Here is a 16,751-nt window from a genome sequence, read left to right as displayed (position 1 = left end):
ACTAGCAACGGAACTGTACCCCAGAGGCTTGTACTAGGTTAGATATGAGAGGTAAAGGGACCTGAGCAAGGCAAGGTTGGAGCTTTAGCAGCTGGGTGCTTGGGTGCTTGGTGTCACTTAGGACCTGTGAAGACACAGGAGGAAGCAGGTTTGGGGAAAATAGTGTTCTGTTATTTTCTCTTTTTTTGTTTTTTGTCTTTTTCCCAGAACTGAGGCCCTAACCTAGGACAGTGCTCTACCACTGAGCTAAATTCCCAAACCTGAAAACAGTGTTCTGTATTTGTGGAGTTGATCAGAAATGAGTAAATGCCAAACTCCCAACTCAGGTGTCAGCTGAGTAGGGCCACAGGTACCTCCTGAGGATTTCAAGTTGCCTGGAGCTCTGTGGAGGCTTGAATAGGAATGGCCCCTACAGGCCCATATACTTGAATGCTTGGTCATCAGGGAGTGGCACTACTTAACAGGGATTAGGGGGTGTGGCCTTGTTGGAGAAGTGGAGGAGACTGCTGGAGGCGGTCTTTGGGGTTTGAAATGGCTCTTTCTTTCTGCGGCCTGCAGATCCTGATGTAGACTTCTCAAGCTACCTCTCCAGCACCAGGTTTACCTGCAAGCTGCCAGGCTTCCCCCCTTGAAGATAATGGACCAAACCTCTGAAATTGTAAACCAGCCCCTGTTAAATGTTTTCCTTCTTAAGAGTTGCCGTGGTCATGGTGTCTCCTCACTGCATTAGAAGAACACTGACTAAGACAGGCTCTCAGAATCTCAAAAACTGGCCCATCTGAGGAAGGCTCTGTGGCCATGATGTAGAGGTTGGCATACCTTGAAAGGCTCTGTGTGGCAACATCCAAATCTCAAGTTAGTTCGTTCCCTTTACAGTTTGCTTCCAAATAAAGACACAAGAGGAAGAGGGCAAATCATCTTTTATATTTAAAATAAATCAGTTTGTAATTTGTAGAGAGAAGCCAAAGACACTGGAGAAAGACGGGATTTAAGGAACTAGAGGTATTCCACAGCTGGAGCCTCCCAGACACAGGAAAGCAACATCCAGGAGCCTTAAGAGCTCCATGCTGGCTACATGTCTGATTGACAGGGCCACAGCACTGAGGGGGTGGGGCTGGCCCTGAGTAATGAACCGCAGGCTCTTCCTGCTGTCAGGGGTCCCAGAGAGAGAATCCTGCCGTGTCGAGACCCCAGACATCCCCAGAAGGGCAATTAAAACCCATGTTTGGAATATAAAATGAGGGCTTTCAAAGCCTGCTGGTGTTACACTTCCTGCAGGAAATACACAGGTCATTCCTGGCACCTGGTAGGCAGGGCTGTGAAATCGACTCTTAGCATGAATTATTTTATTTATTTTAAAAACTATATTTTTGGTTTATCTTGTAAAGTAAGGCTTGCAAAGAGGCAGGGTGGCTCTCTATGAAAAGCAGGAGGAGGTGAAAATGGAAGGATGAAAGGAGAGGAGAAAGAGGTAGGAAAGGAGATGAAGAAGAGGAAGAGAAGTTTGAGAATGACAGTGGCTTCCTAGGCAGAGGGACGCTGGGAGTAAGGCAAGACTGGTGTTGGCTAACAAAGGGGGGGGGGTCTCGGGGTTCTTATAAAGAAAGTAAGTAGCGAAAGACTTGAATGTGAGGTCCCTGTGGCAAGGGGCTATGTCAAAAGGTGGAGATGCCTTCCTGGAGGGTGGGTGAGAAAAATGAGTTCTTGGGGGATTTTTCTCTGCATCAAGGAGGCACCTGCTGTGGGGAGGGCTAGGGGTGCGTGTAGTTGCCCATGCGAAGGGTGCCCTGGCGCACTGCATACTCTTCCCGGTGGGCTTTGAGAGCTCTCTGGCGGTCGGCCTCTGTGGGGAATGTAGCAAGAGTGGGGCCCACCTGCGGACAGAGGAAGAGACAGGGGATAGAGGCTTGGTCCTGAGCTCTGCCAGCCCTCCCTAGCCTCAATCCTAAAGTAGTAATGAAAGCAGCCGTGGGGGGGGGGGGGAGTGAGGGGAGGCCGGAAAGTGTCCAGTGAAGGCAGCAGGGCCCATGGCTGCCAGATTGTAGCTCTCAGGTTCTTTCCAGCTTATTGCTGAGAAATGTCTCATAGATGTCACCCAACGGTGACTGGAGTTGACATTCACTGACCTGGTAACCTTCATATGGTGATTTTCTACCATTAACACCCCCGCCCCCGACCCCCAAAAAAATGTCTAGAAAGATGGCTCAGGAAGTAAAGGTTCTTGCTGCCATGCCTTACACCCCCAAGGCCCCACATGGTGGGAGTTAAGAATTTGTTCCAGCAAGCTCCAACACACACACACACAGAACATTCTTTTTCCAAGAAGAGAATCTAATGTTTCCCTTCCTCTGACAAGACTCTCAAGACTACCGAAGCCAGGGTTCAGGGACATATTGCTTCACAATGCAGGAAAACAACAAGCCTAAGGCATGCGGCTTGGTGCGTGCCTACTAAGCAAGATGCCCTGGGTTCCATTCCTAGCACCAAATAACTAGGCCTGTAATCCCAGTACTTGAGAGGCAGAGGCAGAAAAGCCAGAAATTCAAGATCATCCTTAGTTACATAGGGAATTTAAAGCTAGCCTGGGCTATATGATCTGAGACCCTGTCTCAAAGTAAAAGAAAATGAAATGTGGGCAGGAGACAAATTCGAGAAGTGACAACTTCTACACTGAAGACTTTATTGCAGGCCACTGGAGTGTGGCTGAGGGAGGGAGGGTTGACGTGTGCAAGGCCCTGGATTCACCCCCTGAAATGCAAAGTACAAACAATTATGTAGGGGGTGCTGCGCTGCAGAGACGGCTCGCAGTTAAGAGCACCGGCTGCTCCTGCAGAGGACCTGGGTTTAGCTCCCAGCATCCACACGTTAGCTCACGACCATCTGTAACTCCAGGATCAGGATCAGGATCCAGGGGGCCCTTCCGGCCTTCTTAGATATTAGATACCAAGCACACACATGGTGCACAGTCATAAATGCAGGCAAAACATTCATACACATAAAAATACAAATTTTGAACTAAAAAAAAAAAAAAAGGCAAGATTTTACGTTCAGCTTGCTCCTCTTCCAGAAACAGTGACAAGTGGAGAATCTGTTTCCTCTTGTGCTGCCCCTGGACTGGTACATTTCATATGTTGGTGTTCAAGACACCACCTCCACCACCACCAGTACACCATCCCCTTGCACAGAGTTTCTTCTGGGGATACCATGGGGCAGGAAGAGTGTGACTCTAGCTGAGCATTGATAACCTCTTCCCCTCTCTCATCCATTCATGTCTATTGAACACAGGTCTGGGTCAGACACAGGGGCGTAACACTGAGCAAGGAAAACTCAGACCTGCCCTTCTGGGGCTGACAGCGCTGCAGGAAAGCAATGGTCTCGCACCAACTTCCAGGCTTTACAGTCAGGGAGGGTAGGTGTATACAGTGATAACAGCCTGAACCCAAGGCTTGGTGGGTTCAGAGGAGGAACCTGGGGGAAGACTTGGGGTGAGCTGGCAGGATGCGCAGGGTATTCCTAGGCTAAGTGAGGGCACATCTGCATGCCCAGCTCAGCTATCTCTTAAGTTCGAGATAGGATGGGGTGGCTGAGGTAGAGGGCCAACACATTTTTGTATTGTCAGGAGCACTGGTGGCTTCAGGATACAGCAAGGCCTCAGACATAAGCTTCTCATTAAGAACCCAGGCCAGTGTCATCCTTGTAGGTGTGATTCTGGGTTAGCAGTCTCTCTCTCTCTCTCTCTCTCTCTCTCTCTCTCTCTCTCTCTAGTGTGTGTGTGTGTGTGTGTGTGTGTGTGTGTGTGTGACAGCCAGTGCTTACAGAACCCAGAAGAGCTTCTCAGATCCCCTGGATCTGGAGCTATAGGTGGTTGTGAGTCTCTGGGAACTGTACTTGGGTCCTCTTAAAGAACATGCAGCTCTCTTAACGGCTGACTCATCTCTAGCCCCTTAGAATGAGCTGTGACTTTTTTTTGTGTGTGTGACAAGTTTCCCCCACTGAACCTGAAGCTCACCAAACACTAGACCAGAGGTCTGGCTGTCTCTGGACCCTCCCCTGCCCAGGACGAGGGTGAGAGACATGCACCACCGCAGCTGCCTCCTATATAGTGGCTCTAGAAATACAAAGGTGGCAACAGCCGCTTTAACCACTGAGCCATCTCCTCGGCCTCTGCTCACAGCCCTCATGTATCAAATGGTGAGAGGAGGACCAGGAAAGAGGATAAAATATCAGAGGGTAAGAAGGAGAAGAAGGACCTAGTGGGAAGTCTCTGGCTCCGTGCCGTCAGTCCTCCGAGCAGAGCTGCCCGCTGCCCCTCAGGGAACTGGTGGCAGAGAGACCCTTTGCTTCCAAAGGCAGTTGAAACATCTCGGGAAAGTGAGTCTCTGGGCCTTGGGCACCCAGTGGAGGGTCACCCAGCGGCTCGTTCTTCGTCCTCACAGTCTCCAGGAGGCATTCTGATCATGGAGTTCTGTCCCTGGTGGCTGGCTATTAGCCGATTTTGCCTTTTAAAAATAGAAGCATTTTATTGCTAAGTGTGTTTCCATAATAGTAATAGCAGGCACAGCTTTACAAAATGTTTAACATTGTGCAAAATAACTTTCCATGTTGTTATAACATCACTGTAAAAAATAATTTTTCTGCTGGGTGTGGTGGCACACGACTGTAATCCCAGAGCTCAGGGAGGCAGAGTCAAGTGTATCTCTGTGAGTTTGAGGACAGTCTGGTCTACAAAGTCCAGGACAGCCAGAGCTGCACAGAAAAACCCTGTCACAAACAAACAAACAAAAATTCCCTCCTCCAAGAAGAATATTCTGTGGGGTGTCGTGGCACACTCCTACAGTCCAGCCCCTGGGTAGGCTGAGGCAGAAGGAGCACAGGCCTGAGGCAGGCCGGGAAAATTAGTGAAACCTTAGTTACTACTGTTATCATTAAATATTTATTTATTCTTAGGTTATATGATGGCCTTTCCTGCATGCATGTGCATTGTGTGCATGCAGTACCTGTGGAGACCAGAAGAGGGTGCCAGATCCCCTTGAACTCAAGCTAGAGCCAGTTGTGAGCTGCTATGTGGTGCTGGGAACCAAAACCTAGACCTTTGTGAGCAGCCAGTGCTTTCAGTTTTTAAAATTATTCTTTATTTTATGTGCGTGTGTGGTTTGCCTGCATGTATGTCTGTGCACCACTTGGGTGTTCCTGGTGCCCTTAGCAGTCCGAAGAACGTGGCAGGTCTCCTGGAAGTGGAGTTACAGAGCTGCCATGTGGATTCTGGGAATTGACCTTGGGTCCTCTGGAAGAGCAGCCAGTGCTCTCAATCAGAGCCATCTCTTCAGCCCCGAAAGTGCACTCATTGGCGGAACCATCTCCCCAGCACTTAAACCTTGCTTTAAAATACATAACCATGGGTGATGACACTGGAGAAGGGCAAAGGCACTTGCTGCCAAGCCTGACGACCTGGGTTCCAGCCCTGGACCCCACAGAAAGGTGAAAGGAGAGAACCAATTTCACAGAGTCGTCTTCTGACCTCCGCACACATCTCCATCACATACATGCACACGAGAAAATTTAAAAATGCACGTGGCTTCGTAACACTGAAAAATAAAAGATCATTTTGAAATGAAAAAAGACGTGGCTGTGGCTGCATGTCTGATCCCAGCACTCCGGCGACAGTGGCAGGAGGACAGACCACAAGGCCAGCCAGGACAGAAGATGGCTTCCTCAGCTGCTCCCCACCTTAGTTTCTGAGGGCACCCCACTGACTGGCGCTCACCGCTTTAGCTAGGCTGGCTGGCTACGGAGGTTTGGGCACCCGCTTGTCTCCCTCATCAAGAGTTACAAGCACATGCCACCATACCCATCTTCCTCATGTGTGTCCTGGGGATTCAAACTTGTGCAGTAAGTAATTCAGTCACTGGGACATCACCCCGGCCAGAACAGTATTTTTTAAAATCAATCTGTTTATCTATCTATCTATCTATCTATCTATCTATCTATCTATCTATCTATCATGTATACAATGTTCTGCCTACATATATGTCTATACACCAGAAGAAGGCACCAGATCTCATTACAGATGCTTGTAAGCCACCATGTGGTAGCTGGGAATTGAACTCAGGACCTCTGGAAAAGCAGCCAGTGCTCTTAACCTCTCTCTCCAGCCATCTCTCCAGCCCCCCAGAATAGTATTTTTATTTGTTGGTTGGGTTTTCTGTTCTTGTGTATGTCTCTCTCTCTCTGTGTGTGTGTGTGTGTGTGTGTGTGTGTCTGTGTGTGTGTGTATCTGTGTGGTATGTGCGTTCTTGTGGGTATGGGGGGGCATGCATGGTGTGAGGGTGGAGATCAGAGGACAGCCTTAGGTACAGGTCCTTTTGTTTGACACAAGGCCTGTTACTGGCCCGGGCTTCCCCACAGAGGTCAGGCCAGCTGACTCCAGCTTCCTGGGATCTGCCTTCCTCTGCCTCTTATCTTAACATCACCTGATTTATACACATGAGCTCTGGAGGTCTGGGGCAATCACCTTTACCGGCTGAGCCATTTCTCCATCCCTGGTATTTTTTAAGTGACAGAAGATACAGAGGAGGCAGTGGAAGAGGTTGGAGTGCTGGACCTTGGCCCAGAAATGCCAGGAGCCACCAGAGCCTAGAGGAGGAAGCAGGATGGAGCCTGTCCTAGAACCTTTGGAAGAAGTCAATACCTTAGCTTTGTATTTCTGTCCTTTAGAACTTTGAGAGAATAAATTTCTATTGTCCAACCCCCAAGCTTGGGTTGATTTGTAATAGGAGCCTCAGAATATGAGCACAGGCCTCAAGGCATTCTTGGGCACTCCTGCAAGAGATGGAAGAGCCATGGAACAGTTCAGCTGACTCATACTATAAGACAAGCCCTGTTATAAATGTTCTTTTGTGGGTTCTAAGGAGATAGCACGATTGGTACACTGGCTAGTTTTGATTGGCAGCTTAACGTACTCAGGAAACCAGTTGGGAAGAGAGAGTCTCATAAAGGACTGCCTAAATCAGTTTGGACTGGGGGCCTGCCTATGGGAGGTTACCTGATGCAGGAGACCCTGCCCACTGCAGGCAGCACCATTCCCTAGGCAGGGGATCCCGAACTGTGTAAGTGGAGAGAGAGAGAGCTGAGCACCACCAAGCATGTGCTCGGCTCTTGACTGTGGTTGCAACCAGCTGCTTCAAGTTCCTGCCTTAATCTCCCTGCAATGATGGACTATAGCCTGGAGTTGTGAGCTAAAATTATTTCTCCCTTAAAATTGCTTTTGTTGGGATATTTTTTCACAGCAGAACTGAAACTCCACAGTCGGTGAGATATTTGCCTGGCAAGCCATAAAGATCTGCGTCTGGTCCCCAGCTCCTACAAACAGACCAGGAGTGGTGGTACCTGTCTACAATCCCAGAGCTAGACAGGAAGAAGGAGACAGGATCTGGGGCTGACAGTCTAGACACCTGGGGAGCCCCAGGGCCCAGTGAGAGACCTGATATCAAAAATGAGGGCGGGCAGAGGCTGGAGAGGTGGCTCAGCAGTGAAGAGCACTGGCTGCTCTTGCAGAGGTCCATGAGTCTGGTTTCCAGCACCACATGGTAGTTTATGATCGCCTCCAGTTTCAGGGGATCCAGTGTCCTTTGCTGGCATCCGAGAGCACAGACATATGTGCTGCACCTAATACATGTGAGCGAAGTACTCATTTACATAAAATAAAACTTTAAGGACAACTAAGGTGAGCACTGACTGGCTGGCCTTTGGCCTCCACATGCACACACAAACACCCCCACATAAGCACATGTTCATTGTGCAAACTGCATTTACCAAACAATCCCGCCGAAGCAGAAAGGCATCAATCCATCCACCTAGAGTACATTAAGCACCAACTGTCTGCTGTGATAGTTTAACTTGTATCTCTTTATTAGTTTTTTCTTTTCTTTTCTTCTCTCTCTCTCTACATAGCCCTGGCTGTCCTAAAACTCAGTATGTAGAGCAGGCTGGCCTCAAACTCATAAAGATCTGCCTGCCTCTGCCTCCCGAGTGCTGGGATTAAAGGCATGTGCCACCAGGCCTAGCTAAGCTCTCTTCTCTTACCTGTCATCAACCCAACAAGCTCCATGTCACCTGGGCTTACTCACCTGGTGTTTGGGGTGTGGGAAGGCCTTTTCAGAGACCGGTCATGGGCAGCACTCACCTGCTCTGTCCTCAGCAGTACCAGGCTCACAAGCACACCACTCTAGGGCAGTCTCTGTGCTTGACTCCCTCACAGTGCATGCTCCCTCAAGCATGCACGCACAGCACCAGTGTGGACCCAACAAAGAGGCAAGTGGCCTCAGGTGGCCACTGAAGGTGAACCTGGGAGTACTGGGAGGAAAAGTAGGCTCTAGAGGGGAAACAGCGTCACAGAGGTAAAGGGAATGTGGACCTGCAGGGCTTGGGGCAGCCCGAGGAGTGGCCAGCCTGTTGGCACTCAAGCAAGCAGGTCTCTAGAAAAAGAGGGGGACCTGGGGGTGTAGCTCAGTCTAGCATCCATGAGGTCCTGGGTTCCCCCTAACACTGCATAAACTGGGCGCTGTTATTTATGGCGGCACACTCCTATTAATCCTAGCATTGGCAGGCAGAGGCAGGAGGATCGGAGGTTCAGGGCAGGCTTCAAGGTTATGCTTCCGCCTTCTACAATAGCTCCCCTTACAGAGGAGCCGCCTGGAGGACCCTGTTAGGCGTCAGCCTGCGAGCCCCTGCATGGTCACGACTGCAAGGCCCGTGGAGTCGATGATGAAGAGCCGTGGTGTAAGGAATTCCTTCTGAGATGCTTCTAAATTAAGCCATCTTCAGTCTGTCTCCGCCTGGAGCTAAGAAACTGTAATGGCTTTGGCAGGAGACAGCTTTGCTGAGTGGAGCTCTGAGCCACGGTGAGGTCAACGCAGGTAAATAAGAGGCACGGTCAGGGCTTGCTAGCAGCCCAGCAAACCAATAGCCCTACCTCTGGTCAACAAAAAAAGCTGGGGCATTACACGGATCTAAACATTTTCCAAAGATGGACCTGAGAGCCTGCGCCACACAGGGCCCTAGAGACACCATAGGGGAAGACAGGACAAGCGTGCCCATGCTGCCCAGCGGCACGGTTGCTAAGCACACAAGTGCCGAATTGCAGTTTACACCAGAGCTGTTAAACGAGACCTGGGACAGGAGAATCTAACTTTATGGGATTGGGCAGGGTCTCTGGGGAAGAGGAGAAACATTGCCCAGGGGATGGAAGAAGAAAATGCCCCAAACAGGAGTGCTTAACCTAAGGCCTGAAGAGGGAGGGATTTCGGCAAATTAAAGAAGATGAGTAAGTGTGGCCTGGGTCAGCGAGCCCAAACTGGGGGCTGATGGCAGATGCCAGGGTAGATTTGTCCCCAATGTGCCTAGGGTTCACCATCCCCTCCCTGGCAATGTCCTTTGTTCTCTGCAGCTGGACTGAATAAGAGTCTCAGAAATTTAGGGCTGGTAGAGACTTTGGGAATACAACATGTTACAGGGGGAGAACCCCTGGCCCAGGAGCAGAAAGCAGATCTCTGAGTTTCCAGTTTGCTGGGGAACTGCTGGGGCTGAGCTAGCCTGCCCCCTGCCCTCTGCCCTCTGGTCGCCCTGCTTCCCCCCGCCAGCTTCTGGGAGTTAACAGTTATTCTTTTTCAACCTCTGACAGTTGTGTGCTTGGCCAATTACCCTTCCGTCTGAATGCTGCTCTAATATCAGCACTCCGTCAGCAACATCAGCTATTTCCCTCGAAAACCTCTTTTAGCTCCTGTTGCAAAACTTGACTTTATTTTTATCATTGTGTGTGTGTGTGTGTGTGTGTGTGTGTGTGTGCGTGTGTTTGTGAGGGTTTTTTTTTGGGGGGGGGGATTGAGACAAAGTTTCTCTGATAGCCTTGGCTGTCCTGACAATTCTTTTTTAAAATAGCTTTTGAGACTATACTTGCATCCTTTCCCCCATCATTCTCTTTTAATGCCTCCCACAATCTCTAGCCCAGGCTAGCCTTGAGCTCATGCTAAAGCTGAGGATGACTCTGGACCTCTGAACCTACTGACTCTACTTTCCTAGTGCAAGTACAGGCGTACACCACCACACCTCATTTAAAACATTTGTCACTTGGGCCAAGTTTATTCTGTGAGTGTATTACAGGCACGCAGACTCAGACAGCTGTGCCAGAGTGCACAGTGCACAGCGGAAGGAATGAGCACCTGGCTACCAGAGTGGAGGCCCCATGGCCGGCAGACACAGGGCCAGGGGCTCTGAAAGTGACATACGAGAGGGACACACCATTCCAGGCCCATCAGATCAGCAATAACAGTGTCTGCTCTTGACCCAGGCATGTCTGCTGGTTGGTTGCATCCTGTAATCCCAGCAATTGAGAAGCAGAGAAGCATTGAGAATTTGAGACTAGCCTGTGCTACCTAGGGAAACCCCATCTAACAAAAATGGGAGGCTGGCCAGATGGCTCAGTGGGTAAAGTGCTTGCTGCCCAAACATGAGGACCCAAGTTCAGATCCCCAACGGCCTCATAAAAGCCAAGTGTAATGGTGAATGCCTATAACCCCAGCACTGGGGGAGTGGAGACCGTGGATCCTGGGCACTCATTGGCCAATCGTGAGCTGCAATGGTGAGCTCTGTCTCAATGAGAGACAGTCTCAGAAACAAGGTGAAAAGCAATACAAGGAGCTGATCTCTGGCCTCCATACAGGTACACACACAGACACAGCTGAACATACCCCCAGAGGCTTACAAAACACACACACACACACACACACACACACACACAAGAACTTTCTGTTAGTGGTTAGTGAGGGTGTTAATTGGAGAGGTGTTAGGACTCTAAGGTTGGACTTGTTCACATCCCATAATCAAGGGTTTCACAGCTCATGGGAACCTGGAGAGACTTTTCAGAGTGTCCACTAAGGGTTACACGAGGCAGCCTTGTAACACGGAATAAACACTGGAAGCCAGAGCATATCCTCCTGATGGGGACCAGACCAATGAAGCCTGGCAGACTGAGGCAGTAGACACTGCAGAGAACCCCTCCCCCCACCAGGACAACACCCCTCCCCCAACAGCCTCAAAATCCCAGTGAACTAAACTCAAATAAAGCCAAGGAGGCGCACCATGGCCCCACCCCTGCGGCTTTTGCTACTGCAGCGGGTTGGGCTCTACTGAACAGCACTGCTCCAGATCTATCCGAATCAGCACGCAGAAGCTTCAAAGCCAGGAGCTTGTATGAAGATCATCACAGAAAATGGTTCCAGACTAGGACGCAAGCACGGTGCCATTTAAGGATCTATTTGTTTTATTTTAGGTGTATGGGGTTTTTGCTTGCATGTGTCTGTGCTGTGTGCATGCAGAGCTGGCAGAGGCCAGAGGAGGCGTCAGATCCCTGGAACTGGAGTTGTGAGCTACCGTGTGGGGGCTGGGGATTGAACCCAGGTCCTCTGGAGGAGCAGCCAGTGCTCGTAAAGGCTGGGCTATCTCTCTAGTCTCACTTTCTTTTGGCCTTTAAATGAAAAACAGAAGACTCACAAGGACATGCAGTCAAGGGCGTATGGCCTTTGTCTGGCTGGGAAGGCCTGGGTGTACCTCCTCAGGGTCAAGGGCAGGTAGCATTTTGCTCTTTCCTCCTTCTCTCTTACCTGTTACATAATCCCTCAGCTTGAGCCTCTGCTGCAGATTGGGAGTTTAGGCAGCCACAGTGGGGACCCGGGAAGCAGGAGTTGGCCTTAAGCTCTAAAGTAGTGGTGATAGTGGTGGTGGTGGTGGTGGTGGTGATGGTGGTGGTGGTGATGGTAGTGATGGTGGTGGTGGTGGTGGTGATGGTGGTGGTGGTGGTGATGGTGGTGGTGGTGATGGTGGTGTGTGTGTGTGTACACGCCCCTCCCACATTTGCAATGGCCAGGAAAACTCAAACCCATGACCGTGCACACTCTCAGGCTAAGCAGCTTTTCCACTGAGCTCACTAGGCTCCCAGCCCCTGGCCCATCCACCTTGTTGGGCCCATTAACACTTGGCTCCTTTCCTTAGCCACACATGGTCCTCAACTGGACACCAGGCTTTCTAGACATGGGTCTGAAGCCCTGGAAGGCAAAGGGAGGTTTGAAGGAAAAATAGCTGGAGCAGGAAAAAAGAAAGAAAGAAAATCTGCCAAAGAGCTCAGGGGTGGGGGTGGACGGTGACAGCCACTGAGGTTTAGTTGAGGTTTTTTAAAAGTGACAACTGCTCAGGTGACTGGGAGAGAGATCCTGCTGTAAAGATTGAGGGTCTGCCTGCTCTAATGAGAGGCACTTGAAAATTATGGATCAGTCCCAGGCCAGTAATTTCTGTCAAGTTCGGGGCAGCTGGAGGTCAGAGGCCCCGGTAGAACACTCGTCTGGGCAAGGCCTCTTTGGCGAGCAGGCTAGAGCTTCCCCTCTGATGTAGCAGGTTGTGGTTTAAGTAATTAATGAGGAGAACAGCCTCTCCTGAGACATCTGGTCCCCTAAATTGTTATTCTGCTACTGGCTCCAAAAATAGATGGAGCAAGGACACAGAATCCGACCCTCCCTGCTGACACAGGCTGGGGCTTCAAAGAACATCCGACCGCGCTGTGCAAGCAAACTTCCTGCCGCCCCATGAGGGCTCCGCTCAGCTCTGAGCCACACTAGTCCTGACTCACGAGTGGAGACAGGTTGGGGGAGGGACCACCCTCACCCCACAACAGAGGGGACTGAGGAGCAGAGAGACAAAGGCACCAGCCTGAAGACATGTCCGCTACTAAGAGGCAAAGTCAGAACAGAAAACTGGGAATGTGTCTACTGACTCACCAGGCCAGGAGAAACCAAGGGCATTTGTGCCTCTGGAAACAAGACTGGGGCCATGCCGAGGGTTCAGTCAGTGCCTACACGCATGACACCTGAAGCCCATCCCCAGCGCCCACATGAAAGTTGCATGTGGCAACCTGTAATCCCAGAACTTCGGAGGCATGGACAGGCACATCCCTGGAGTTCACTGGCCAAGTTGCTTGGCAAAATCAGTGAGCTCCAGGGTCGGTAAGGGAGGCTGCCTCAAATAAGGTGGAGGGCAGGGGAAGGCCTCTGCAGGGGAAGGCAGTTCGATGCCCGGGGCTATAGACCACCGGGAGGAGGGAACTGACTCCTCAAGGTTGTTCTCTGACTGCCACGATTGTGTCATGACCCCCCCCCCCAGCCTCCTGCCACACATGTACATCACACGTGCCCATATGCACGATAATAAAGGAATAAAATAGCTCTGAAAGAGCGGAATTGGAAAACTGAAAAGGAAGACGAGTAATCGGGGAAGACACCAATCTTGACTTCGGCCTCCACGTTCACCTGTGCACTCGTGTCGCACAAACAAACGAGAATCTTCCAGGCTCTCTCCAGCATGGGCTAGGATTGGCTAAGGCCAGGCTGCAACCCTTGAAAGCACAGTTGTCCAATAAAGCCGTGTGCTGTTGCCGGCAGATAAACACAGCAGCAGCCTTAGTCACAAGGGTGGGGTATGTGCCTGGACTTCCCAGAGGCCTGTAGGGCAGGCCCCACTGCCCCTGTGCCACACGAGGCCTACCCTGGGAGTGAGACCTGAGGGCACCTCCAACTCCTACCATCAGAGGCCAACCAGCAGCCTGCTCTGTCCTCCACAGGCCAGGGTCCTCAGACTCAAGGGAGCTGTTTGCTCGTTTGTTTCAAGAGACTTAAAGGGCTTAGAAAATAGCACAGACTGCAGTTCACTCCCCAGACCCCACGTTTCTGTTTTAAGCCAGCTGTGGCACACACTCTTATAACCCCAGCAATGGGGAAGCAGGATGGCTATATCCCTGGGGCTTGCTGACCAGCAAATCTAGCCAAACCAGTGAATTCCAGGCCAGTAATATGCTGCCTGAAAAGGAAATGGAAAAAAGAAAAGGAAGGTGGACAGTGCCTGAGAAACAACATCCAAAGTCGTTCTCTGCCCTCTCTACAGGCACTCATGCACACGTGTGTACAGCCCCTCACAGATGTACACACACACACACACACACACATGCACACGTGTGTACAGCCCCTCACAGATGTACACACACAGACAGACACACATGCACACGTGTGTACAGCCCCTCACAGATGTACACACACACACAGACACTCATGCACACGTGTGTACAGCCCCTCACAGATGTACACACGCACACAGACACACATGCACACATGTGTACAGCCCCTCACAGATGTACACACACACACAGACACTCATGCACACGTGTGTACAGCCCCTCACAGATGTACAGACACACAGACACACATGCACACGTGTGTACAGCCCCTCACAGATGTACACACACACACAGGCACTCATGCATACATGCATGCACATGCACACAGATGCTCTCTCTCATACACACACGCACACACACACAAAACACAGAGACAGGAGACCTGACTACCTTCTTAGCAGTGTAGGTGTAGAAATCAACTATTTGGGCATGTTAACAGGATATAAATCATTGTCTCAATCTCATCCCAGTCGCAAAGAGTCATCTGATCCAGTAACAGTCACCCCCAGCCTCTGCGGTCACCATCAGTTTCCTGTCCCCATGGATCGGCACAGCTTGCAGTTTAAACACCCATGGTTCTTGGTGATGGCGTTCATCTCTTGGCATAATGTTCTCAAAGTCTGCCCAGGTTGGAGATGGACACACCCTGTGTCTTACGACTGAGTCATACTTTCTGGCCTCTGTAGGCTGCCTTTCCTTTGTGTTTTAACAGATAGGTTGATTAAATGTCATTCATTCATTCACTCATTCATTCATCTCTATCTATATCTATCTATCTATCTATCTATCTATCTATCTATCTATCTATCTATCTATCAATTTATTATCATGTTGTTGGGAATGCCTGAGTACAAGTCTTTGTGTGACTGTATGTTTTCATATCTCTTGGGTGTACGTGGTAAGAACAGAACTGCTGTGCCCTGTGAGACTCTGTTTAGATTTCTAGCAAACTGCTAAAGTGTTTTTGCAAAGAGGATAGGGCATTTTTATTCCCACCAGCAACACACAGTGTTCTGCTTACTTCCCAGCCTTGCCAACATTTATATTGTCACGGACACAATTTCCTGGCCTATATCTCACCATATAGCCAAGGGTAACCTTGAACTTCTGATCTCTGGATTCACAGGTGTGCACTCCCAAGCCAGGTTTTCTTTTCATTATCTTGACAATAGTATTTGGAACACAAACATACTTTATCTTGGCCAAAAGGCCAAGAGGTGAGAACAATATTTTTTTTTTGTGAAGTCCAGTTTTTCTGTTTTTCTTTAGTGAGTTATATTTTATTTCCTTTTGCATAAAGAATCATCTTGATGGCACATTAGAAGAAAGAATTTAGGAGATTTATTTAAATGGCCCCTCAAAGCCTTTTCCAAGGCAACCAAGATGGATGTAGAGCCCTCCCTTCTTAGGTAGCTCCAGGTCAGCTGGTCCTGGGACAGTCAGTGTATGTGGGACTCGTAGCTCCACTGCAGGGTGGAGCAGGGTGGTTCAAGAGGAGGAAGAGAGGCCTGCAGAGCCTGGCAAAGGCATGGGTGTGGAGTCCCCAAGCTTGTTCAGTACAGGACATCTTGGTACTGGTGTCAGAATAAAATCAAAATGGACATGTATTTCCATAATTATCTTAAATGGGTCTGTTTGTTTGTTTGGGAGCAGGGTTTCTCTGTGTAACCTGCGCTGTTCTGGAACTCTCTCTGTAGGCCAGGATGGTCTTGAATTCAGAGAGCCACCTGCCTCTGCCTTCCTAGTACTGGGACTAAAGACTCGCCAGCTTTGAATGAACTATTTTGAAAAATGGATCCGCCTTTAAAACTGTTACAGTCTTGAACAGACTTTGGAGCAGGGGTGGAAAAGCTGTGGCTATTTATACCCTTGTGAGGAAGACTGAGCTCCTCTGAGAAGGTCCTGAGTGCAGCCCCCAAACCACCCTGGCCTCAGTGTGGTCTTTCCACACACATCTGTCCCAGCATGGCTTGCCCCTGTGTCTCCCTCATGGCTTCCCGCCACTGGGAACCCTAGAACCATTGGTCACCTTGGCCCTGCATCTTGTCTTCTCTTTGAAACACCTCAGCCCAAGAAGACTGTCACACTGGAAGATGTCACATTGGGGTGGGGGAGGGTAAATGTGACACACAGAGAGACCCTTTTCTGTCCACACTTCTGTCTCCACCTCAAGCCCCCCCTCTAACACACGTATGCACACACACACTAGCACACATGCTCGCACACACACACCCTGGGATGCAAATGATAGCCACCCACCCATCACTGTGAAGCTTGACAGAAAATAATGAGAAACACTAAATCTTTTATAAGGTCAACACTCGCCTTAGCAGAGCAGCTGTCAAACAAGAAAAGAATTTAGCGCCGGAGCCACGAAACTTCCATCGGCTCATTAAACCCAACAGGGCCCGGGCCTGGCGTGGCAGAGGAGACGAGGGGCCTTCCGTTTTGTGTCAGTAATTTGCGGTGGAGGAGGCAGAAGAAACAGCCAGCGCCAAAGGGGCCTGGGGGGCGGCTGGGGAATCGTTAGCGTGCCAGGATCGGCCGCAGCTCCTAATTGGAAGCATTGGGCATTATCAACGGAGGATTTGCCTCAGCTCCCTGACAGCTCGTGGGCCCAAAATGATCGCCCACTTGTCAGCGTAAAAGACCATTAAAAACAAACCGTTTTGATTTAATTGGAGGCGGTGCACTGTGG

General features: G+C 50.1%; 1 protein-coding gene across 1 annotated transcript in view; it reads right to left on the bottom strand.

Moving 5' to 3' along the window:
- Positions 1 to 914: 914 nt before the first annotated feature.
- Positions 915 to 16,751, bottom strand: part of Cfap77 (cilia and flagella associated protein 77) — a 122,609-nt gene continuing 106,772 nt past the window's right edge. Inside the window, exon 6 of the mRNA XM_055600528.1 lies at positions 915 to 1,874. Coding sequence (XP_055456503.1) covers positions 1,752 to 1,874 — 123 coding nt within the window. The 3' untranslated portion in view covers positions 915 to 1,751. The remainder of the gene's footprint in view (positions 1,875 to 16,751) is intronic.

The sequence above is a fragment of the Psammomys obesus genome, unplaced genomic scaffold (assembly GCF_907164565.1).
Source record: "Psammomys obesus unplaced genomic scaffold, mPsaObe1.curated_primary_1811, whole genome shotgun sequence".
In the NCBI taxonomy this organism is placed as follows: domain Eukaryota; kingdom Metazoa; phylum Chordata; class Mammalia; order Rodentia; family Muridae; genus Psammomys; species Psammomys obesus.
The sequence above is the reverse complement of the archived record's forward strand: the minus strand, read 5'-3'. Positions and strand labels throughout refer to the sequence as shown.